Source organism: Chiloscyllium plagiosum, unplaced genomic scaffold (assembly GCF_037043375.1).
Source record: "Chiloscyllium plagiosum isolate Xiang-an unplaced genomic scaffold, Cpla_swu_hap1 HiC_scaffold_4, whole genome shotgun sequence".
NCBI lineage: Eukaryota > Metazoa > Chordata > Chondrichthyes > Orectolobiformes > Hemiscylliidae > Chiloscyllium > Chiloscyllium plagiosum.
The window spans coordinates 110,499,472-110,524,760 of NW_028270142.1; the positions used below are offsets into that span (position 1 = coordinate 110,499,472).

Below are 25,289 nucleotides of genomic sequence, written 5' to 3' on the forward strand. Positions count from 1 at the left end.
TCATTTTCCAGTCTCCTGTCATCCTCCCTGTCTCCATTGATTCCTGAAAAATCATCAATGTCTCCATAATTTCCTCAGCTACCACCTTCTGAACTCTGGGTGTAGCCAATCTGGTCCAGTTGCTTTATCCATCTTTCAACTTGTACAGCACTTTCTCCTTAGTGGTGGCCACTACACTCAGCTGTGCCCTCTGACTCTCTTGTAGATCTGATATGCTACTGGTGTCTTCCACTGTGAAGACTGATGCAAAATAACTATTCAGTTCCTCCCTGAGCACTGACCAATTTAAGGTAGTTAATCTAAGGGCGTCTAGATAACTCGTCCTTCTCCTGATGTGTCATAGAGTTCAAAGCTCAGACTCCAGCTTATCAAATGTGAGCCAGAGTTTGTCGGGCAACCAGCACTTGCTACAGATGTGCTCACGATGAACCACATTGGGGTTCACCTGCTCACAAATCATTATAGGTACAAAACATCGCTTGGCCTGTTTTGTTTACATAGTTCTTAATTTGAATTTTAAAAATTTTCTACTGAACCTTTAGTCTGTAACCTGTAAATATTTCCCCTCTTTTTACCTTAAATCTGAAAGTAACTAAAATAGACAGTAAAATTATCACTATTGCCAACCAATGAACTTACAATGTTCCTGTGATGTCACACTTTTTTTGCTGAGCACAAAAATGCAAGCAAACAGCATCTATTCCCCTCTGCATCTTATTCCCACACTACCTCCAAATTCCACAAGCAATACTCTCTATGGCCATGTCTCATTCCAGATGTGATTGCTCCTTTCCGATTGTACACAGCTTACTGTATAATTGATATCAAGGAGTGAGTCAGCATACAAACATATGAACAGGGTTCAAATCACATCTGCTCCAGAGGTGTACCATAAATCTTTGAGCAGGTTGATTAACAATATCTATAAACTTTTTTTTTTACAAAAAGGAACAGGCCACTTTGCCTCTCAAGAATGTTCAACAATTTAGTAAGATCTTGGTTGATATAATTATTGTACATTCCTGCCTATCTCCAATAACTTTTTAACCCCTTGCTTATCTCCATCTGCGTTGAAGAATTTGAAAACTCTTGCTTGCATTGCTATTTGATGAAGACTGTTTTAAAGACTGTTTGAGATAAAAATTCTTCTGCCTAAATTAAGCGCCTAATTTTTCAAGTGTCCTCTAGTTCTCAGTTCTCCTACATAAGTAATTTCCTTTTCAATTTGACTCTATTGAAACCCCTTAGGCTCTTTTATGTTTCATTCAAGTCACCTCTTGCTCTCCTAAGCGCCAGTTGATAAAATAATAGCCTCTTCAATCTTTCCTCTTAAAACAAGATTACAAACTGAAAATTAATGTAGATATTTGGATATTTCATTATGAAACTGAGAATGAATGGAAGAACTTGCATTCATATAATACTTTTCAGAGATCAGGTCATCCTAGACCTTGAACAAATTTAGAAAGTGCGAAGTTATAACAAAAAAAAATTAGGAAAGTTAAGTATGGGCGTGACATTAGCATTGGCAAATAAAATCACTGGAAGTGAAAAGTTGCTTTAATATGCAAAGATCAAGAGGATCACTGAGGAAAGAATAGGACTAAAAGGCGAAGTTGTTGGTGAAGAGACAAGAATTGTTCTCAATGAGCAGTTTAATGTGGATAAATGTATGGTTATCCACTTTGGTGGCAAGAACAGGAAGGCAGATTACTACCTAAATGGAATCAATTTAGGTAAAGGGGCAGTACAAAGAGATCTGGGTGTTCTTGTACACCAGTCAATGAAGGTAAGCATGCAGATACAGCAGGTAGTGAAGAAGGCTAATAGCATGCTGGCCTTCATAACAAGAGGGATTGAGTATAGAAGCAAAGAGGTTCTTCTGCAGCTGTACAGGGCCCTGGTGAGACCAAACCTGGAGTATTGTGTGCAGTTCTGGTCTCCACATTTGTGGAAAGACATTCTGGCTATTGAGGGAGTGCAGCGTAGGTTCACGAGGTCAATTCCTGGAATGGTGGGACTACCTTACGCTGAACGACTGGAGCGACTGAGCTTGTATACCCTTGAGTTTAGAAGATTGAGAGGGGATCTGATTGAGACATATAAGATTATTAAAGGATTGGACACTCTGGAAGCAGGAAACATGTTTCCGCTGATGGGTGAGTGCCGAACCAGAGGACACAGCTTAAAAATACGGGGGAGACCATTTAGAACAGAAATGAGGAGAAATTTCTTCACCCAGAGAGTGGTGGCTGTGTGGAATGCTCTGCCCCAGAGGGCAGTGGAGGCCCAGTCTCTGGATTCATTTAAGAAAGAATTGGATAGAGCTCTCAAGGATAGTGGAATCAAGGGTTATGGAGATAAGGCAGGAACAGGATACTGATTAAGGATGATCAGCCATGATCATATTGCAGGCTCGAAGGGCAGAATGGCCTACTCCTGCATCTATTGTCTATTTTCACAAAGGTGTGAACAATTTTTCCTGGATTTTCTTTTAACCAACTTAACTCAATTTCACGGGGCAACAATCACTTTGTTTCCATGCGGTCAGTTCTCTTAGATGGTTTAAATGTTTGGCTCAGATCACAGAATTGTCACAACACAGAAGGAGCTGTCCAGATATTTTTATAACCTTGGCTAATGTCAAACTGTCCATAGCTCTGATCACCTTTCCATTATTACTTGTCTTAAAATATGAATGCGTTTGTTGTCCACTCATCGTGCTTTTTATTGCCTCCTTGGTCCTACTCCAGTTGCAACCCAGTAAAGATTGTGTAGAATAGTGAGCTAGCGGCAACATTATTTCTGCTAATGGCAATGGGGAAATGTATAGTTTGACCTAACTCTTCAAACCTTATCTGAACAAGTGTCTTAGTTTGATTGGCATCTGTAGTATCGCACTGCGATTGGGAATTGTCCCTACGAGGTCTCAGAAGTTGAGGCCTGGAGAAGATCATATTGAAATATTTCATGAAAATGTTTTATTTTTTCTGAAAGAAATACCTGTAATAAATTAGTCCCAACATCTATGAAAAGTTTTCATTTCCCTTTTGTTGTTCCGACAGGGAAACTGAATTTCCAGCAGACACAGGTTTTTCAGCGGTTAGCAGCCGAGCTTCTACCCAGGGTACCAGAGTTGAGCCCCATGGATGTCATGCGATGCACAAAGTCATTTGCTTACCTGAAGTGGCTCAATCTGCCTCTGTTTGAGGCTTTAGCACAGGTGAGGCAGCAAAGGTTAACACAGACATTTGAATTGTCCTTAAAGGCAAGTTTCAACTCTGTTTATCTGTTATATTAACTGGCCAAGCCGATAAGACCGATTAGAGTATTATGGTGCACAGACTCTCAAGCAGGAAGGGAACAATAGTCTCTACTTATCCACAACTTTTGTAGTAATGAAAATTTCCAAATCCTGCCCATAAAATGGGAGAATCTGAAGTTCAAAAGATTGAATTGCGCGATTTCATTGCTAAACGGGTTGGGTTTAAAAGCCGAAAGGTAATGTTGTGGCTGTACAAGGTGCTGATGAGGCCACACCTGGAGTACTGTGTGCAATTTTGGTTTCCTTACTTGAGAAAGGATGTACTGACACTAGAGGGGGTGAAGAGGAGGTTCACTAGGTTGATTTTGGAGTTGAGGGGGTTGGCTTACGAGGAGAGACTGAGTAGATTGTGATTATATTCATTGGAATTCAGAAAAATGAGGGGTGACCTTATAAAAACATATAAAATTATGAAGGGAATGAATAAGATACAAGTAGAGAGGATGTTTCCATTGGCAGGTGAAGCTTGGACAAGAGAGCATAGCCTGAAGATTAGAGAGAGCAGATTTAGGACTGAATTGAGAAGGAACTTCTTCACCCAGAGGTTGTTAATCTATGGAATTCCCTACCCAGTGAAGTCATTGACGCTATTTCAGTAAACGCTTTTAAAGCTAAGGTAGTTTTTTTTTGAATAATAAACAAATTAGGGGATACAGTGGGAGTGCGGGTAAGTGGAGCTGAGTCAATGAAAAGATCGGCCATGATCTTATTGAATGGCGGAGCAGGCATAAAGGGCCAGACGGCCTTCTCATGCTTCTAGTTCTTATGGTTTTATTTCAGCAAGTAATTAATTGAAAGCTGATGAGTATTGTGTTGAAAATAAAGGTCCTAGAAAGAATTGACAGAGATGAAACTTATGCCAAGAGAAGGTGGAATGAAGGATGTAGAGTAAATGTATTGAAACAACTGGATGAGTGGGAACTGCACCTTGTGTTGAGGGTGTTGCAGAATAAGAAATTCATTGGAGCACGAATAGGCCATTTGATCCATTGAGCATGCTTTGCAATTCACTTTGGTCATGGTTGATTCTTGATCTCAATATTGTAATCTTTGGTAACAGTAATAAGCCAAAACTTTGCACTGGTAACTCTGGATTTACCGAATCTGTGCGAACTTAACATCTATCTATTCCAACCCATGGGACCGTAGTAAGTCTACACATGAGCAGAAATCATTGGTAAGCCATCACACAGCATTGAATGCTCGCTGAAAGGAATTCAAACCCTGGATGTATGGCTGAACCTACCAGCAAGTTCAAAGTGCGGTTGATTGAAGCCAAAGTGGAAGAGATGGTACCAAATACCAGAAGTTTACTTAGTGATGGTTAGTTCATCTGATTCAAGACATGGCACAGATTATCTTCCCCATGGTTAGTGGTGAGAATGTTGCAGTTGCAGTAGTGATGGTTCAAGAAGGCAAGTCACCACCACCTACTTGAGCAACTAGGGATGGGCAATAAATGACTCCCATATTCCATGAATGAATACAAAAAAGGTCTCTCTTACATCCTGAACAAGTATGCACCAAACGACATTTCTTGAAAGTTACAGCATTGATTCACATTGTAGGTAGCAGAAAAAATGAGGACATTGTAGCTAGACAATTGCACCTGCTAGCATTTAGTGCAGCAAACAGTATTGAAATTAGCCAGGACACGCAGCATGTTAGCTGCATGGTAAGTGCAGTATGTCAAACCTCTGTGAAGCAGTGCTGCATTTCAAGATTTGTACAAGGTGTCTGGTACAAAAAGACATTGTGCCTGCCTGTGCAATAAGTCTGCCTCTAAAGATGTAGCCAGAAGCTCCGAAGGGGAACAACGAAGGAGAAGGCAGGTGTAGCAGTATGACAACAGCAGCAAGGAAGGCTACAGAAATGTGACCTGATACAAAGTTCACAACAGCCCAAACTTAAGTCAAGGCTCAGAGTGGAACAACGTCCAACCAGAGAGCAAGCAGACTTTCAGTATTCTAAATCTAACACAACTAGATTAGGTCAATTAACTGGATTGCCACAATCAGCAACATTTGCTCAAAGAAAATTGGTAAATACACACCCAACCCAAGATTAACATGGAAGATAGTGCAGGCATCCTGCCAGTCCAAATTCTGAAGGACATGTATCAGGATTGTTGAAACTTAACAAGACAAGTGACAACCATTAACTACATCTAATGGGTCGCCAATTCCTTACTTTAGTACCTTGACAATGCAGTGCAGCTATGGCAATCCACTATAGCAACCACACAAATGTAGCTGGTAAAGTATGAGCTGACCAGCAGTTGTAGGACTACCAGCACATATAGATTTGAGTATTCTGACTATCCTGAGATCACCAAGGTAACCATGGTGGTAGAAATAACCAAGAATATTCATGTTTTGTCAGTCCTTCATTTACAAAATTTGTATCTGGGCATTTTGATCCATAAAAGTATGTTGCACATCAGAGAAAATGCAATTCTGTCAATCTGACTCTCCCAGAAAGTTCAGTGTCAACATATAAAACAATTTAATTATCAGCTGGATGACATGGAACGCTTCGTGGGTCACCTCACTTACTCCTGTAGGTCAATTATATGTGTACTAAAAAAAAAGGGAAAATCGGTACATCAGGATCTGGGGTGTCATCTCTAAGGAGATGACCATGCAAGATTCCAACATGAAAGGAATTGAATCCCAAGTTTGCAGGAGATAAATTCTTCCCTAGGTTGCGTACCAATCATAGATATTGTTCAGCGCACTTAGCCAGAAAATCTTAGGAAGTCACTAAGTTCAGAACACAATTTCAAAAATGTTGTTTTCAGAGACTACTTTATGACTTGATTTCCAGAAGCATATGAACAGAATTACAGAAATGTGTGCCTGGATCTGTATGCATGGCTGATGATATTGCAGTAATAGATAAAACAGAAGAAGAGTCTGATCAGAACCTTCACTCACTGGTAGCAGTAGCTCACTGTCAAGGGCTTACTTACAACAGCAAAATGTACCAGGTGAATATAACTCAATTATTTAGGCCCATTATATACAGTTTGAAGAATCAATCCTAAACCAGACAAAGTCGAAGATGTAAGACCAGTGTTTACCTCAAAAGACCAAAAAAAGAGCCTAGCGATGCCTTGGGTTCTTCAATCCCAACCAAAGTAATCTCCAAACTCCAAGAGCTCAGTCTCTGCTCCACCCTCTCTAAGTGGATCCTCGACTTCTTGACCCACAGACCGTAATCAGTGAGAATAGGCAACAGCACCTTCTCCACGACAGTCTTCAACATTGGCACCCTAACCCCATTGGCTGTGTATTCAGCCCCTTGTACACCCATGACATTGTGGCTAAATTTCATCTAAACTTCATCTATAAGTTCTCTGATGAGCCCATCATTGTAGGCCAGATATCAAACAATAAGAAGACAATACAGTAAAAGGATAAAGTGCTTGGTGGCATAGTGTAAAGATAACAATCTCTCCCTTATCGTCAGCAAAAGTAAAGAGTTGGTCATCAATTTCAGGAAGCAAGGAGGAGGACACTCCCCTATCTACGTCAATGGAGCTGAGGTGGAGAGAGTTGAGAACATCCAGCTTCTAGGAGTGATGATAACCAACAATCTGTCCTGGACCACCATGTATGTGCGACGGTCAAGAAGGCACAACCTCTTCCTCAGGAGGCTAAGGAAATTCAGCATGTCCATAAGGACCAACTTTTACAGATACACCACAGAAAGCTTTCTATCTGGATGCATCATGGTTTGGTACGAAAAATTCTGTGCTCAGGAAGAAACTACAGAGAGATGTGAACATAGCCCAGTCCATCACGTAAGCCAACCTTCCATCTGTTGACCCCATCCATACTTCTCGCTGCTACGGAAACACCGCCAACATCATCAAAGACCACTCCCACCTTAGTTATAATCTTTACCAACATCTTCTGTCAGGCAGAAGATACAAAAGCTTAAACACAAGTACCAATAGATTCAAGAACAGCTTCTTTCCCCCTGTTATTAGACTTCTGAATGGACCTCTCACATTTCAAATCTAATGTCGACCTTGCTTTGATGTGCACCTTCTTTGCAGCCGTAACTTTGTACTGCTTGCTTTATTCTATCACCCTATGAATGTTTGTATGTACGATCTGCCTGTAGTGCATGCAAAACAAAACTTTTCACTCTACCTAGGTACATGTGACAATAAATCAAATCAAATCATTAGTCTAGTCCAGTAGAGTTGACATTGCCTTTGCTTTTGTATAATTCTGAAAGGCAAAAAAGATAAGTCTGCAAGAGGTGACTTTCGCCTCGGAAGGGTGACAAGGGTGATAGCCACATGGCTATCTCTTGTTGATAAGTCTCTCCCTGTTTGAAGCTTCCTGACAGTTTACCTGTGTGGCATTCCATGGGCTCAAGATGTTGCCAGATGCTGAATTTAAATCTGCAGGAATGTTTTTCCTGTAACATTCCTCCCTTTAAACCAATGCATTTTTGAATTAAAAGTAATAAATGTCTATAAATATTTTGGGTTTCTGATGCATCGCCATAAAAAAAGGGTTCCTGAGAACAATGCCCCCTTTAAGCTATGCATATGCACACCAATGGGCATCAGTATGCCAATCCCATCATTGACTCCAGCTTCCAGAAATTGTTGCTGCACATGGATCTCCGAAGGCTGCGTAGCCAGAAAGAACATTCAATGGAACGTTTACATTGGGAGTGAGTTATGGGATAAGTCAGAATTGTTAGAGATGTATTTGTTATGTATAAACTTTTATGTATTATAGATGTAAAATGATTTCTGGTTATAGTAGAAATCCTGATTGTTTTAAAGAATGCAAACAAAAGTGTATTAACATCAACTTTATCTCATGCAGTATGTCGTGGAACATTGTGACAATATGACTGAGATGCAGCTCTGTAACATTATCATGGCCTTTGCTCGTCTCAATTATCAACCAACCATAGGAGAGGCCTTCTATGCTAAGGTAGGAATATTGTAGTTGGTACAGACTGTGTTAACATTCTCACCTTTGGGTTTAAAATAGAGAAATATAATTGGGGTGTAAGATCAGTGATTTGGCCAGTTCACTTAAAATTAACCTGATGTTAGCTGGGAATGCTTAGTTATTACAGGTATGTTCAGCTTTCAGCTCATTACACTATTCATTTGGATCAAAACTGATCCAAACCTGAACTCTATGCATCTACCTTAGCACTATATTTTTTGATAGCCTTAACTCTCAAAAATGTTAATTAGGATTATGGTAGTTCATACAGAAGTATATGAAACAGTACAGTATTTTTCCAGAATTTGGCTTTCAATTAGACAGTTAATCTTGATCTTCAGTGTTTTGTGCCCTTTTCAGGTCGAGAATTCTGGACTTCTGTTACCTTTTGTCTTTAGAGCCGCTTGTTGATTTTGCTCTTGAATGGGTTAGCTGAAATTTTATTATATCTAGTTCTTTATTCCCCCACTAGACAAGGTACTTCTGTTTATTCTATTAAACTCTTCATCATTTTAAACATCTCAATGAGATCTTCCTTCAACTGTCCATCTTCAAGGGAAGATGAACCAAAATATGCACTCGTAATGTAAACCTTTAATCCCTAGTATTATTCTGCTGACATTGTGCTACACTCTCTCAGAGCCAGTTATTAATCCTGATTCTGTATCAAGGTAATCATTAACCAAATTTCTGTATAACTGTAGGATAACTTCCTTCCTTTTATATTCAAGCCATCTTTAGCTTTTTTTTTTGGTTTCATTTTGTACTTATTCACCAGCTTCAAGTGCTTAGACTCTCAAATCTCCTCTTCACTACAGTTTTGAAATTTCTTACCATGTAGAAAATACTCCAATTGATCTTTCTTTGGCCTGAGGTAACTGACCTCACATTTAAGCTTATCGAATCATTCTCTCTCTTGTGATGGAGTGACAAAATCAGTCTTAATTGCTATGGACTAATTTCTGCTAGAGTGTGTGTGTTTGTGTGTGTGTGTAATCAGGAACGGGGTCCATTTGGTAACTATCCTCAAGTTCAAATGTCATTATGGTATATGCAGTCAAGACTCATCAGTGAAGGCCACCATTGGTTACAGATCTAAAGGGCAGGGAGACCTGGAAGCGGATAGCGTAAAAGGTGAAGGGAAAGAAAGTCATTCATTCGAAATGCAAAACCTTGCACCCCTTAGCTTTACATTATAAGCAGGTCAGTTGGTCGGATTGTGTGTGTGTCAGCAAGCATATCCTTTTTATAAAGACATCCACCATTTTTCCCATCAGATTCATGAAAAACTAAGCAGTGCCCTCGTGGAGATGGAGCCATTCCTGCTGGTTGACTTAGTCTGGTCTCTCTGTATATTGCAGCAAGTAAGCCCTTTATACCTCAGTGAAGTACTGGATCACCATTTCTTCCAAAGAATCACAGGTATGCCTTTATTTTAACTCAATTTGTTACAGAATCTCAATTGTTATGGTGCAAAAGGAGGCCTGGGGCCATTTGCCCCATTGTGCTTGCACCAATTCTCTTACCAAGTGCCAATATTACGCCTTTTCCCCACACTAGGAAAAATCATTTCTATCAAGTAATCGCCCAATGCCTGTTGAATGCCTCAACTGAACTACATTTTTAATCAGTGTATTTCATACCCTAACTATTCACTGTGTAAAAAAGTTTTTTCTCACATCACCATTGCTACTTTTGCACATGACTTTAAAATTTTGCCTGCTCGTTCTTTTCTAAGAGCAGGAACAGCTTCTCAATATCAAATCTATCCCACCCTCTCATGATTTTGAAAACCCTCTTTGAAAATCTTCTCTCAGCCTTCTCTCTGAGAACAATCCCAAGTTCTTCAATTTATTCTCATTTCTGTTTCCTTTCTTGTAAATCTCTTTTGTGCACTCTCAAATAAATTCCCATCGTTGCTACAATATATTTCTCTCAACTTTACACAATATTCCAGCTGAGGTCTGATAAGGGTCTTATACACGTTCAACATCACCTCCCTGCTCTTGTACTCTATACACCTGTTAATAAAGCTGAGAACACTATGCTGTATGAATTGCTCTCTTCACCTGTCCTGCCACCTTCAATGATCTGAGCATATATACACCCAGGACTTTCTGCTTCTACACCTCTTTTGGAGTTAGTACCTCTTATTTTATATTGTCTTTCATAGGGGTTGGTTAGCTCAGTTGGCTGGCTGTTTTGCAATGTAGAATGATCTCAGCAGCTTGAGTTCAATTCCCACACCAGCTGGGGTTGCCATGGTGATTCTCCTTTCTGCCTCTCCCGTTACATGAGGTGTGGGGACCTTCAGATTAAACCACCAGTATTCTTCTCTCTCTAATGAGAAAGCAGCCCTATAATCCAGCAAGTCTATTTTGACTTTACTTTTGTTCTCTTTTAACGTTCTTTGACCAAAGTGCATCACTTTGCACTTCTCTGCATTGCGATCCAGATCGTGAATAAATATCAGGAAAAGTAACTGTCCCAATACCAAACTCTGGAGAACTCCACGTCAAATCTTCCTGCAGCCCAACAATATCCATCAATCATCATGTTTTCCATCACTCAACCAATTTTGTAACCATGTAGCTACCTCACTATCTACCATGACCTATAACTTTCCTCTCAAGTCTATTGCATGGCACTGTACCAAATGTCTTCTGGAAACCCATGTATACCACATCTATAACATTGCCCTCATTGACCCTTTGTTATTTCTTCAAAAAAACCTCCTACAAGTTAGTCAAACACAATTTCCCTTTTAGAAGTTTGTGCTGAGTCTTTCTAATCAACTGTATTTTTCTATGTGATTACTAATTCTATCCAAAAATTGTTCCTAGTCATTCCCCCACCACTCAAGTTAACCTAACTGGGGTCTGTAATTGCTGTGATCATCCTTACACCATTTCTGGAATAAGGTGCAATTCTCCAGTCCTCTGGTACCTACCTTGAGCCCAGGGAAAACTGAAAGGTGCCAGTGCCCCTGCAATTTCTACCTTCATTTCCTTCAAAATCTTTGGATGCATCTCATCCAGTCCCTGTGCAATGTCAGCATTAAGTGCTAACAATCTGTCCTTAGTAATTTTGTACTGCTCAAGTGACAGAGTTTCCTCCCCTGTCACCATAGCCTGGGCAGCATCCTTCTCTTTTGAAAAGGCAGATGCAAAGTATTCATTTAACAAACTAGCTATAACCCCTGCTTCTATTTGGATATCACCTGATTGGTCTCCGAGTGGCCCTACTCATTCTCCAACTGCTCTCTTATTGCTTATTTGCCTATAGAAGACCTTAAGGTTCCCTTTACATTAGGTATGAATCTTTGCTCATAGCTGCTCTTTGCTTCTCTTTTTCATTTTTGCACCTCTGCACTAAACCTTCGGTGTTCTGTTCATTCTCAATTATTGTACTGGCCTTATGTCTGTCATGTTTAAACTTTTATGATATTGAGTCGGTTGGTCACCCAAAATGTAGGAGTTTACATCCCACCATAAGAAATTATGAAATTGACTAAGTCTTGTAATTAGTGGGCCATGGAAAGTGTCAGATTAGCTGATTCACTGATGTTGTTTAGGGGTGTGAAGTTGCAGGAGTAACCAAGTCTGGACCAGCATATGCTTCCAGCCCCACACACACACAAATCACCAAAGTTATTCAATTGGACAACTGGTTGTTGCTGTATTATGCAGCTACACAATACCCGTGACTTCAAAAGTAATTTGTTGGCTATACTTCCAGGTATCATACATTCAAACAAGAATCAGGAATGGATCCTGTAGCCCCTCAAGTTTTAAAAAAATCTTTTAAGTGGGCATTGTTGGTTTCTGAGCATTTATTGCCTGTACCTAGTTGTCCTCAAGGAGGTGGTGGTGAGCTGCTTTCTTGAGTCACTGCAGTCCAAGTGCTGTAGGTTGACCTACAATGCCCTTAGGGAGAGACTTCCAGGATTTTGACCAAGTGACAGTGAGGGTGGTCCATGTATCTGCTCTATTATTCTGTAAAATTACAGCTGAACTGATTGTTATCTCAAATCCACAATCTCACCTACCCCAGTCTCCTTTCAGTTCCTACCCAAGAAGAATCTATCGTCCTTGATCTTGATATATTCAAAGACTCTGCTACAAATCACCATCTGAGGCAGAGAATTTCAAATACACATGACTTGCTGAGAGAAGAAAAGCTTTGTCTCAATTCTGGTTTCAATGAGTGACCCCTGATTTTTAAATAGTGACTCTTAGTTCTAGGTTTTCCCATATGAGTAATCAAAGTCTCCATTTCCCTTCAGGATCTTGTACGTTTCAATCAATTCACCACTTACTCTTTAAGCTTCAGCTGATACAAGGGTAGCCTGTCCAATCTTTCCTCATGAACCACTCACTCTAATGACTAGTCTAGTCAACTACCTGAACTGATTTCAACACATGTACATTGTTCTCTAAATAAAGAGACCAATACTCATATCAAATGCAGGAGAAAAGCTAAGGCTGGAATAGGGAAGGCTAAGAGGAAGCATGGAAAATTGTGCTAAAACAAATAGCAAAATGTTCTTTAAACATATTATCAGTAAAAGATTAGTGAAGGATTGAGTTGGGCCTACAAGAACTAAGCAGGGTAAGCTGTTCACTAAAGCAAAAGACTAAATGAATATTTTGCTTCTGTCTTTACCAAATTAGAAGGTGGTGATGATGGCCTAGTTTAAAATGTAGCTGTTGAGCAACTGAGCAGTATAGTGATAAGAAAGAAAAGGTGCTTATAGAGGCTGGCTGTGCTCCAGGTAGAGGAGTCACCAGGCCTGAATGGGATCCATCTTAGATTGCTGAAAGAGGTTAGGGAGCAAATTGCAGAGTCATTGACAGAAAGTTTCCAGGTCCCTCTGAACACTGCTTGGTCCCAGTGAGTGGAGGATTGCAAATGTGAAACTATTGTTAAAGAAGGGGGCAAAGAATAACCCAGGAAACTACAGATCTCTCCCCTTGCCATCAACAGTGGGAAAAGAGATGGAGGCTATAATATGGAATAAGGTAAATTTGCACCTAAAAATAAGTTGATACTAAACAGGCAGTTTGGACTTGTTAAGGGCAGATCATGTCAAACAAATTTAATTAAGTTCTTTGGCAAGATTGTAAACTGAAAATAAGTATAGATGGCTATTTGTTAGATCGAAGATGAATTAAAAGTGGTGCTCCTCCGGGATCGGTGTTATGACCCTTGTTTTTCTGATTTATGTAAATGGTTTGGAGATGGATGTTGAGAGCAAAAATATCTATATTTGTAGATGATACTAAGCGAGGGAGAATACTAAATTGTGAGGATGACACTGAGCAACTTCAAAGGGACATGGATAAGTTGATCAAATGGGCATACATATGGCAGATGAATTTCAGTGCAGAGAAATGAGGTAAATCGTTTTGGTAGAAGAAACAAGGAGAGACAATACAGTCTCAGTGGTACAACTTCAAGGAGAGTGCAAGAGCAGAGGGACCTTGGGATTCACGTGTATGTTTCTCTGAAAATGATCAGGCAAGTTGAAATAGCTGTTAAGAAGGCTAAAGGATCCTTGAGTTTATAAATGGAGGCATAGAGTATAAAAGCAAGCAAATCTACACTCTACAAATCATTGGTCAGACCACATTTGGAGTACTGTGTTCAGTTCTGGGCATCTTCATTAAAGCCCTGGAGAGAGTTCAAAGGAGATTTAGTAAGAATGAGGCATTTTAGATTAGAGAAATTGGACTTATACTCATTGGAACAGAGAAGATTAAGAGGTGATCTTACTGAGTTGTTCAAAATCATGAATAACTTTGACAGGGTAATGAATGATATTCTGTTTCCACTAGTTGATCTGTCAGTAACTAGGGGCCCTAATTACAATTACAAGATTGTCAGCAAGAGAGCTAGGAGTGAGATCAGGAGAAACTTCTTTACTCAGAATTGTTCGGATTCGGAATGCACCACGTGTGAGAGTGGTTGAGGCTGATTCTATGTGAGATTTCAAAGACAGCTCGATTTATATTTGAAAGTGATGAATTTAGAGAATTACTGACATAGGGCTGAAGAACAGGACTAGCTGTGTAGGCGCAAATTACTGCAGATGCTGGAATCTAATGAAACAAAAATACTTGAGGGAGTTCTCTCTCTCTGTCTCTCTTCCCTCCCCCTCCTCCTATCCACCTATGATGCTGCCTGTCAAGACATGATGGGCCAAATGGCCACCTCCTGTTCTATGATTCTATGTCATGTCACCAATGTCCTGTATAATTGAATCAAAACCTTCCAACTTTTGTATTCAATTCACTATTGTCATATTATAATTCTATGTTCTATTACCTGCATAATAACCCTCTGTGATTCATTCACTAGATTATCCAAACCTTCATCCCAGAACTCTGCGACCTCTCACATTCAGATAATATGCTACCTTTATATTCTTCATGCCAAAATGAGCAATTTCACATTTTCCACTCTACACTGCATTTGCCAGATCTTTGCTCTCTCACTTCACCTATCTACATCCAGCTGCAGAGTCCTAACTAGTCACTGCAATTAAGCCTGATCCTGCTGTCAAGAAGCAGCTGCTACAAGTACAACTTATTTTCCTACTTGAAATGTAAATAATGAGAGTGCTTTTGCTTCACGTAATTAAATTGGTCTTGGAAGTCAAGTATGAGTGACTGCATTCTAAAAATGATTTGTTTCGTGTATAACCTTGTGACATGTGGATGTGTTTCAGCTACATATTGCAAATAAGGATGGGAACAATTCCCTGGTGGGACTGCCACTACTGCATTTCTTTGTCTCTGTTTTCACTATTGCTAGAAGGAACCCAGACACAGAAAAGTGAAAACTACAAGCTGAAGTTGGTCCATATCAATGCAACAGCCCAACTCGAGTGCTCTGACTATAATGGTCCCTATTTACCAACTCACTGTTTGGACTCGTGGATCTCAGGAACCAGGAAGAACTTAAGTCCACTCAGCAGTGGTGTGCGTGAGACGCTGCAAACTGCTGTTGGAGATCAGACCAAGTGTCGCTGTGGTGTCAACACTACGTATGGTTGGGTAATTGGTACGTATGTATATTTAGTTATTTTTCTTCACTAATTTTACCGTATCCTGTTCTTGAATGTTTTTGTACTTCATTTCTATTGACAACATTGACCTGACCCAAATGGCAATTCTGCACTTGGGTCTGGACATTGAATGTTGGTAAGCTGTTTGGTCCAATTGAGCACTGCAGTTGAGCTTGATATTGCCATCAAGTAGCAGCTGCAACATGCAATAGCTCAGCAGGAGTCATTAAATAACATACAGGGATTCAGTGCTGGGCTGACTTTCCTCTTCCAAACTTAGCATGTCTACACGATAAAATTTTAAACATACAGTAAGTTTTTACTTAAAATTGTCGTTGTGTTCCTCAAACTCCCAATTTTAAATGAATCCAACGTTCTCATAGGAATCAATATTAAATGTCAAAGTTTGGTTCTTTTGGAAATTTCACTCAAACATCAATGAACAAGTTCAATTACATTCATAGCTGAAAAAGGTTGCAAGATAAAACATATCACTAGATATTTAATAAATGCTGTATATAATTACATAAATGCACTAGTTATACATTACTTTTAGATCATGCTTGTCCAGGCCAGTACTGGATGAGACTGAGTCTGCAGAGAAGTGAGACTGGGAAGTAACACCAGGGGTTTGAGACAATCGGGAAATAAGTCCCGTAGGAGAAATGACATGCAGGGAAGAGGTGGGGGCTGGACAAAGTCTATGCAGAGAGCCAGAACTGGAGGCATGTCTGAGAGCCAGAGTCAGCAACAAGAGGGATCTGAGAGAGTGAGGATGCCCTAGGGGTAAAAGTCATGTGTGCAAAACTATACTGACACTACAGTGTTGTTAAGACAGAACACATTAAATGAGTCAATATTAAACTGTACATTTGAGAGCACTAAGAGGGTCATTTATATTGCTGGAGCTGCTGTTCTTTTGAAGGTAATAAAGCAGCACTTGTTTCTTATTGATCCTGCATACTTATTGAGGAGTTTGCCTAGTTGATCAAAAACAGATTAACTGGCCATTCATTTCATTGCTGCTTGTCATGTAGAATATAATTTTCCTTCTCGTTTTTCGTACGGGGATTAATCATTTAAATAGTTGAGTCTTGCAGTGTTCAATCCAACTTGTAGAAATCAAGAATATGGTCCTGATTGGGTCCTGGGCAGACATTAATTCAAAATTTTTGCAGCACAGAATGAGGATATTCAGGCTATTTTTTTGGACAATCCAAATCTAATCCCACAGACATTTTAGCACATAATCTAGGCAGCTAGCCCTGTGCAATTTTACATCTTCTTTGGTGTCCTCCTTTGAATTAAACTTCACACCAGCTGAACTGAGTTTTGGTTTAAAAAAATGGGGCTTAAAGATCAGCCTTGAAAGGGTGAAGCAAGAAGTATGACTCAAGCATTGTGAGCTTATGAAAAGCTGTATGTCAAACATCGTGGAAGTACTGTTGTGTATTTGGCAGAGAAATCAAATATTGTGTTTTGTGGGGTGAAGGTATTAGTGTGGTGGGAGATGATTAAAAGTGTGACGGGAATGGGACTAAGTGGAGAGCTTGCTCAAAGATCAATGAGTTGAAATATCACCACCTCTGCTCTTGTCGTCTGATTCTTTGACATTAGAAATTCCATGACGCTCTTCAGAAAATTTTGGAAGATTCTCCCAATTAATGACCAATATTATCTCTCAAAGAGCATCAAACAGCTTCTCACTCATTGCTGTTTTTGGAAAGTTGCTGTTTGGAATGGCTGCTTGTGTTTGTTCATAGAACAACATTTTTTTTTACACCATTGCAACATAAGGTGCTATTTAAACATTTTCTCTCTCAGATACCTTGATTGAATGCTGCTAATGCAGGTAATCATTAATTTGCTTTGGTGAGTACCAGAAGATTTGTTTCACTTATTTTCTTTTTAGCATCCTGTTTTGTACTCAATAAAGTTGCCTTGGCTGAGAACGCCTGCCTTTGGGTATGGGTTGTGATATCCTTGTGTCCAGTTAGCTGTGCCACATGTCCTACAGCTTCATTGTACTGAAGTTAGAATGTTACATCTTGTGCATGGTTAATGTGTGTTCTTTATTCATAGATGGAGAAGTTGTGCTTGATTCTGAGAATAAGCCTCTTGTTGTGCAGGAATACACTGCTCCACATGGACCACAGTCAGAGGGGTCAAAACCCCTTCCCTTTGGAGCCAAGAGGTAAGGAGTGAGTGAAGATTGGATAAAAAGTATCAATAATAAAAATGATCCGTTCTTCCATGAATGCCATTTAACCAGACTTGAATTAATCTAAATAAAAGAATGTACATTTCTAGTTAGCATGTAGTGTGAGGATCTCACAGACCTGGGTCAGGTACAGGCCCCAGAAGTTAAATGCAGATCATGAAGAGTCCAGGAGGGCGTGCCAGGAGCTGCATTAGGCACACCTCAAAATGAAATGTAAATTTTCTGAATACCAAACACCATAAGCAGGAAGTGATACAGCTAAGCAATCCCACAGTGACAGATTATATCTAAGCTCTGCAGTCCTTCCACATCCAGTTGTGAATTGTGGTGGACAATTAAACAACTCACTGGAGGATGCGGCTCCACATATATCCCTATCCTCAATGATGAGAGAGCCCAGCACATCAGTGCAAATGTTCGCATTAGCAATAATCTTCAGCCAAAACTGCCAAGTGGATGATCCATGTTGGCCTCCATAGTTCCCTGGCATCACAGCTGCCAGTCTTCAACCAATTTGATTCACTCCATGTGATATCAGGTATTGGTTAGAAGCATTGGGCCTTGCAAAGCTATGGGTCCTGACAACATTTTGAAGACGTGTGCCCCAGAACTTGCTCCTCCACTAGCCAAGCTGTCCCAGTACATCTGCAAAACTGGCATCTAACTGACAATTAGATTAGATTTTTTTAGATTACATTACAGTATGGAAACAGGCCCTTCGGCCCAACAAGTCCACACCGACCCGCCGAAGCGCAACCCACCCATACCCTTACATTTACCCCTATACCCAACACTACGGGCAATTTAGCCTGGCCAATTCACCTGACCTGCACATCTTTGGACTGTGGGAGGAAACCGGAGCACCCGGAGGAAACCCACGCAGACTCGGGAGAACGTGCAAACTCCACACAGTCAGTCGCCTGAGGCGGGAATTGAACCCGGGTCTCTGGCGCTGTGAGGTAACAGTGCTAACCACTGTGCCACCGTGCTGCCCAAAATACAGATACTCCTCAGATACAATGTGGAAAGTTTTCCCTGCAAGTCCTGGACACAAAGCAGGACAAATCCAACGTGGACATTTATTGCCTCGTCAGTTTACTATCGATCATCAGTGAAGTGATGAAATACTGCTTTCAAGCAGCATCTGCTCATTGATGCCCAGTTTGAATTCTGCTAGGGCAACTCAGCTTCTGACGTCATTACAGTTTTGGTTCCAATATGGACAAAAGAGCTAGATTCCAAAGAGGAGAGTGTCAATCCTTGACATCAATGCCACATTTGATTGAGTCTGGCATCAATCTGCATCTAGAAAAACTGGAATCAATGGGAATTACTGATTGGAGACATACCTGGCACATAGGAAGATAGTTGTGGTTATTTGAAGTCAGCCATCTTGGCTCCGCAAGTCCCTCAGGGTAGTGTCCTAGGCCAAACCATCTTCAACTCCATCATAAGGTCAGAAGTGGCGATGTTGAATAATGTTCACCATCATTTGAGACTCCTCAGAGCAGCCCATGTCCAAATGCAGCAAGGCCTGGATAATATCCAGGAGAAAGTGAGGACTGCAGATGCTGGAGATCAGAGCTGAAACTATGTTGCTGGAAAAGCGCAGCAGGTCAGGCAGCATCCAAGGAGCAGGAGAATCGACGTTTCGGGCATGAGCCCTTCTTCAGGAAAGAGCCTGAAGAAGGGCTCATGCCCGAAACGTCGATTCTCCTGCTCCTTGGATGCTGCCTGACCTGCTGCGCTGGATAATATCCAGGCTTGAACTCGCAATTGGCAAGTAACTTCTTGCCACACAAATGCCAGGCAAGATTACCACCAATAAGAAATAACCTAACTACCACCTTGCAATGGTGTTAATCACTGAATCGCACACTATCAATATCCTGGGGGTTACCATTGACCAGGAACTGAGCTGGACTGATATACAGTGTCTACAAGGGCAGGTCAGAGGGTAGGAAAACTGCAGCAAGTAACTCTCCATATCCGCAGACTATTAGTCACTCCACCGACAATGCTCAGAAGCAGCGGTGTGTACTGTCTAAGCGAAACATTGCAGAAGTTCACCAAAGATCCTTAGACAGTACTTTCTATACCCATGACCACAACTATCTCGAAGGACAAGGACAGCAGATATATGGGAACAACACTATCTGCAAGTTCCCCATCAAATCGCTCACCATCCTGAACTAGAAATGTATCACCATTCCTCCAGTTGGGTCAAATCCTGGAATTCCTTCCCTAGCGGGTCAACCTACAGCACATGGACTGCAGCAGTTCAAAACGACAGCTCACCACTACCTCCTCAAAGCCAATAAGGATAGGCAATAAATGCTGGCCCAGTCAGTGACACCCACACCCCACAAGTAAATATGTCTTTTAAAACAAAATTTACAGTTTGGCTATACTGAGTGGGTTTATTTGTAGCGTGATTAAATAAGATCATATTTGGGGTAATATGCTCTTCACGTTAAATATAGAAGCAGATGATGTTATCAAACCCAGCCGGCAAGGATTATTTAACTATGTCATATTTGACAAACATAATGGTTTTTTGTTCAAGAAGCGATTGAGCAGATAAAGTGCATACGATGGATGTAGTTTGTATAGATTGTCAGAAACCTTGCTCAGTAATGAATTAAAGCACATAATTCAAAGTAATTTTGATTGACAAATTGGAAATGGGAAACAAAATATTTTGGTGACTGAGTGTTGCTCTCCATGGTGGTCATTTCTGGGTCCACTAATCTTTTTCTCTATAGTTGGTTTGGTTTTGAACATAGGAAGCCAAATTGAAATTTTCAACAAATGCATTGGTTGGAGATTTGAGGTATCATTGGGAAAGGTTGTAAAAGATCTGAGTACGCATAGACGGCACACAAATGAATATGTAATATGCTGTTACATGGTTAGGCTGTCTGTATCATGCCTTTTCCTTTCTAAGCATTTTAGGTTGACTCTTGATTTGAATATCATTTTAATTTTACAGATTGGCATTTGTGGTTCGAGAATTTCCAAACTACAACTCACGGAGTCGGGACCTACTTGGGCGTTTCGCTATGGCCCGTCGGCATTTGCTAGCTGCTGGATTCTTGGTTGTAGAGGTAAGCTTCCATCTATTTTTGGGAAATAGCAAGAAACTACTGTGCTCCATGTTGTGTGTCGAACCCAACCAGTGCACAAAGACCAAACTGCATTGAAGCCAGACTGCTATGAAGTCTGGGAGATGGGGGAGTCAGCCGAAGGAAGTGTATGGAGACTATGTCTGTCACAGGAGGAGGAGACTTCATAACGTGACAGAACAGGAGGTTCAGCCGGAGGGAGAGGGAGGATGCAAAGAGGAGATTTTCATTTTAAACTTATTAACTAACTAGGAGCCAGGAAAACCTCAAGGCATTGAGGAAATTAATTCCTTGCAAAAGCTACATCAGTTCTGGAGAAAACTATTGGATGCTATTATAATGAAAACTATCAGTTGTTAAATTTAATTCTGAGATTGAGATCTGATCTAACTTTACTAATCAGTCTACCATGCGGAACTTTATTGAATGCCTTGCTGAAGTCCATACAGACAATATCTATTGCTCTGCTTTCATCAGTCTTTTTTGGTACCTCTTCAAAAAAAAAACACTCAATGAAGTTAGTGGGACACTATTTGCCACTCACAAGGCTATGTTGACTATCCCTAGGCAGTCTTTCCCTTTCCAAATGCATGTAAATCCTGCTCCTCAGAATCCTGTTATGAAGTTGAAGGTGTGGTTGGCTTAATTAACAGAGGGATTCACCTCTGTGTTGTAACAGATTTGGGGCATTTGAGAATTTAAAAGTCGTACTAACCATAGTACTCCCAAATCTGTTAGGACATGGGGGAGAACCCCTCTGTTAATTAAACCAAAAACCCAGAAAAGCTCACCTCGATTATGATCAGTTAAAATAAGAGTGACGGAGAATTCCCAAATTCAAATAATTAAAGAAAATAATATCAACTTATTTTCTAACCCTAAAAGTCAACATTTTAAAAAAACTATTCACAACTCTAAGCCCCCTTTCTCTTAACTGCTTACTATCTGCCTCTAAGTCTATAACAATATGCTGTTCCATTGAGACACTCACTAAAATTACATCAATTTAATTTCAAAGTCACACAGTTGCTGTCTTCTTCTGTGTCTTCACTCCTCCAACTGTTGATCGCCCTGGGACTTCATCTTTTTCTGCGAGTATGTTTTATGTGAAAAGGTACCTTTGATGGAGAGTTTTTTCTAATTTCTTTGAAAGCAAAATGTTATATTTGTAGTTAGCTCACTCTCTCTCTACAGCAGTTGTTCTCTGAGCAATTTTCAAAATGTCTGCATTTTATACATCCAACACCGGTTCAGTGTTGGCAAAAAAAATTCAAACTCGATTGGATTTTGGTATTGTGGGGCATAATTTAAATTAGTTAAACTTGGATTGTTGTCAAAACAGTAACCAAAACTTGATATCCATTTCACAGCCAAATTTTACACATTTTCAGTTTTCCAGTACACTCTAGGACTGCCATCTTAGTTCAAAACAGCATTCTCTCTCTTAAAGATATAGTACACGCCTGCAGTTTCATAACAGTCCCCTCCAACAACTTATCCACTATTGATATAAGGTACATTCCCTGGCTTTTCCTCACTACCTTTCTTAGTGTCATACAGTACGGAAACAGACCCTTTCGTCCAACTTGGCCATGCTGACCAAGTTTCCCAAACTAAACTAGTCCTACTTGTCTGCTTTCGGCCTGTTTGCCCCTAAAACTTTCCTATTCACGTACCTGTCCAAATGTCTTTAAAATGTTGTTACTGAACCTGCATCTATAACTTTGGAGGTGTGGGGGAGGAAGGAGAAGCAAAAGAGAGAAAAGATGAAAAGGAGGAGGAAGCAAAGTAGCAAAGGATAGGAAGCCATCAGATGGTAAATGGTTGGAAGGTGGTGATGCTGAAAATGGCAGAGCATCAAGTGACTCTTCTAGGGGGAGAAGGAAACACAGCACCAGGACCACCATCTCCCATCCCCAAGTCGGGAACAACACATGCCCTAAAGTACCCAACAGATGGTTAGGACACACTCAGATGCAACCTCAACACCCACTGGGTACACTGGATACATCAGAGGGCCACCAATTTCCAACACACAGGTACAACAGAAATCCAGATGCCCCCACAACACCCAGACATGTAAAACAGATACTCCAAGGTCCCCCATCACCCAAGTTATGTGCAACACATACACCAGTTCCACCAATATCTAGCAGACAGATATAACAGGAACCCCAAAGCATTGCCCACACCCAACTGGATAAAACAGAAACCCCAATAGCTGTCTCACATTCACCCCGAATGCCATATTTCTCGATCAGGTGGTCTCTGCAGTGCCTTGGCCACCTGGCGGTCGTCCTCTCCACTGTCTTGGAGGCAGCTGAACCAGCCAGAGTCACTGCCTGTGGAGAGTTAAATAATGGCATCACATTAGTCAACCTCCACTCTTCCAGCACCTCAGCACAGCTATCTATGATACAAATATCTCAACAAGGAATGCAGCAATCACTTCCCTAGCTTTCCACAAAGTTCTGGGAAACACTTGATCAGTTTCTGGGTATTTACCCACATTTTATGCTTTTTAAGAACTCTCCTTTTCAGTAATATAGGCTTTTTTCAAGACGTCATTATTTATTTCCCAAAGTTCCCTAGCTTTCATGCAAAATATTTGTTTAGTATCTCATCCATCTCCTGTGGTTCCACACATAGACAGCTACATTGATCTTTAAGGGGCCCTATTCTCTCCCTAGTTACTCTTTTGCTCTTGATGTACTTATAGAATCTCTTTGGATTCTTCTTAACTCGAATTGCCAAAACTATCTGATGCCCCTTGTACTCCTAATTCTCCTACTGCAGTTATATTGCTGGAGGAATTTACTCGATCCCAGTTGTCTTTAACTGGTAGAATCCTCCTCCTTTTTCCTGACCAATTTCTCTAGTTATCTAGCATCCCCTACACCAGCAACCTTGCCCTTCACACTAACAGGAACATATTGTCTCTGAACTCTCATTATCTCATTTTTTTAAAGGCCTCCCACTTCTCACCTGTCCCTTCACCTGCAACCAGCCTCCCCCAATCAACATTTGAAATTTCCTGCCTAATACTATTAAATTTGGCCTTAATCTAATGTAGGACTTTAACTTTTTGATTAAGTCTATCTTTTTCCATAACTATTTTATTATTATTATCACTTGCCCCAAAGTGCTCCTGCACTGACACCTCAGTTCACTTGCCATATCTTATTTCCCAACAGAAGATCAAGCATTGCTCTTTTTATCATATGTATATCCACATATTGAATAAAAAACATTTTTTTGTAGACACCTAACAAATTCCTCCCCATTAAGCCCTTAACACTATTAGACTATCAAGTCTATATCTGGAGAGTTAAAATCCCCTAACATTACAACTTTCTTATTCTTACGGATCTCTGGTATCTCCTTACATATTCACTTCCCTTGAGAAAATTTCAAGTGGACTTCTCAAAAGAAATTGAGCTCTGTCTCAGTTATATTGCAGCATAAATTATGTACTTATTCAGGATTTCTTTATAGTAAATAGCTTGAATATTGAGGTAACTTTTGTTTATTGTACCTGCCCCATTCTCTGGATATTTTTTCTTCTGCAGGTTCCATACTATGACTGGCTGGAGTTGAAATCTGACTGGCAGAAGGTTGCATACCTAAAGGACAAGATGGGTAAAGCCATCGCTGAGGACATGGTACAATGAAGTGCAGAGACCTCCACCACAATGCTGTGATTCAGAAACCGGCTCTGAAGCCAAAATATTCCTGTTGAAATTCATGCGACAAAAAAAAGATTCAGAGGAGTTGGAACTTGGAGAGATTTGTACTGTACAGACATATTTTAAATTAAAAAGGTACTCAGTTCACAACAAGGATTGTGTGGGAGATGCAAGCAATTATTTGCTAGTTTTACATATCATGCTCGATCCTGTTTCTGTTTGAAGCCTTCCTCCTCGCTGCTAACCCCTTTGATGTTTTTATCTATTTGCAAGTAGGTGAGAGTCACTGAATCCAGGTCTCGAACAGTGGGGAGTGGAAATTTTCATTGGCTGCATTCCACTGTCATGGAATGGTGGTTTGCAACATGGTGGTCAGCTAAGTTAAGCATCGCCTGGTTTGGCTCAGGAATCCCATTTTGCTTCAGTGTAGTAGTGAGTATCCCCACTTGTAATCTGATCTATATCCATACCCCAAATTGGAGGTAGTCGATCACATTTGAAAAATTTTGAAACAGCAATGCACTCACCTCAGGTACAGTTCAAATGATTCTGAATTGTTTTATTCCTGGAGCAGTAATCATTTTTTTGTGACAAAACCAGAAATTGCAGGAAAAGGTCAATAGGTCTGGCAGCATTTGTGGAAAGAAACCAGAGTTGAGTGACCCTTCTTCAGAACTGCCATCACACCCCTCTCCACCATTGCACCCCATGTTGCTGATAAAATCTATATGATATTTCAGCGTCGCCTTGTGTTCAGAAGGGAATGAATTTGTCGAGACTCCCCAGCTGCCATGAAGCATCCTCTGCTTCCTGAATGAGTCCAGATTGGATTGTCGGTCATTGCTGTCTGTCCCTAATTAAATGGTTTTGTCTGATGA

General features: G+C 40.5%; 1 protein-coding gene across 1 annotated transcript in view; it reads left to right on the forward strand.

Moving 5' to 3' along the window:
* Nucleotides 1-24,564, forward strand: part of tbrg4 (transforming growth factor beta regulator 4) — a 43,723-nt gene extending 19,159 nt beyond the window's left edge. The window contains exons 5-11 of the mRNA XM_043687962.2: nucleotides 3,066-3,223; nucleotides 8,179-8,289; nucleotides 9,588-9,732; nucleotides 15,127-15,375; nucleotides 17,462-17,573; nucleotides 20,593-20,707; nucleotides 24,295-24,564. Coding sequence (XP_043543897.1) covers nucleotides 3,066-3,223; nucleotides 8,179-8,289; nucleotides 9,588-9,732; nucleotides 15,127-15,375; nucleotides 17,462-17,573; nucleotides 20,593-20,707; nucleotides 24,295-24,396 — 992 coding nt within the window. The 3' untranslated portion in view covers nucleotides 24,397-24,564. The remainder of the gene's footprint in view (nucleotides 1-3,065; nucleotides 3,224-8,178; nucleotides 8,290-9,587; nucleotides 9,733-15,126; nucleotides 15,376-17,461; nucleotides 17,574-20,592; nucleotides 20,708-24,294) is intronic.
* The last annotated feature ends 725 nt before the right edge of the window (nucleotides 24,565-25,289 follow it).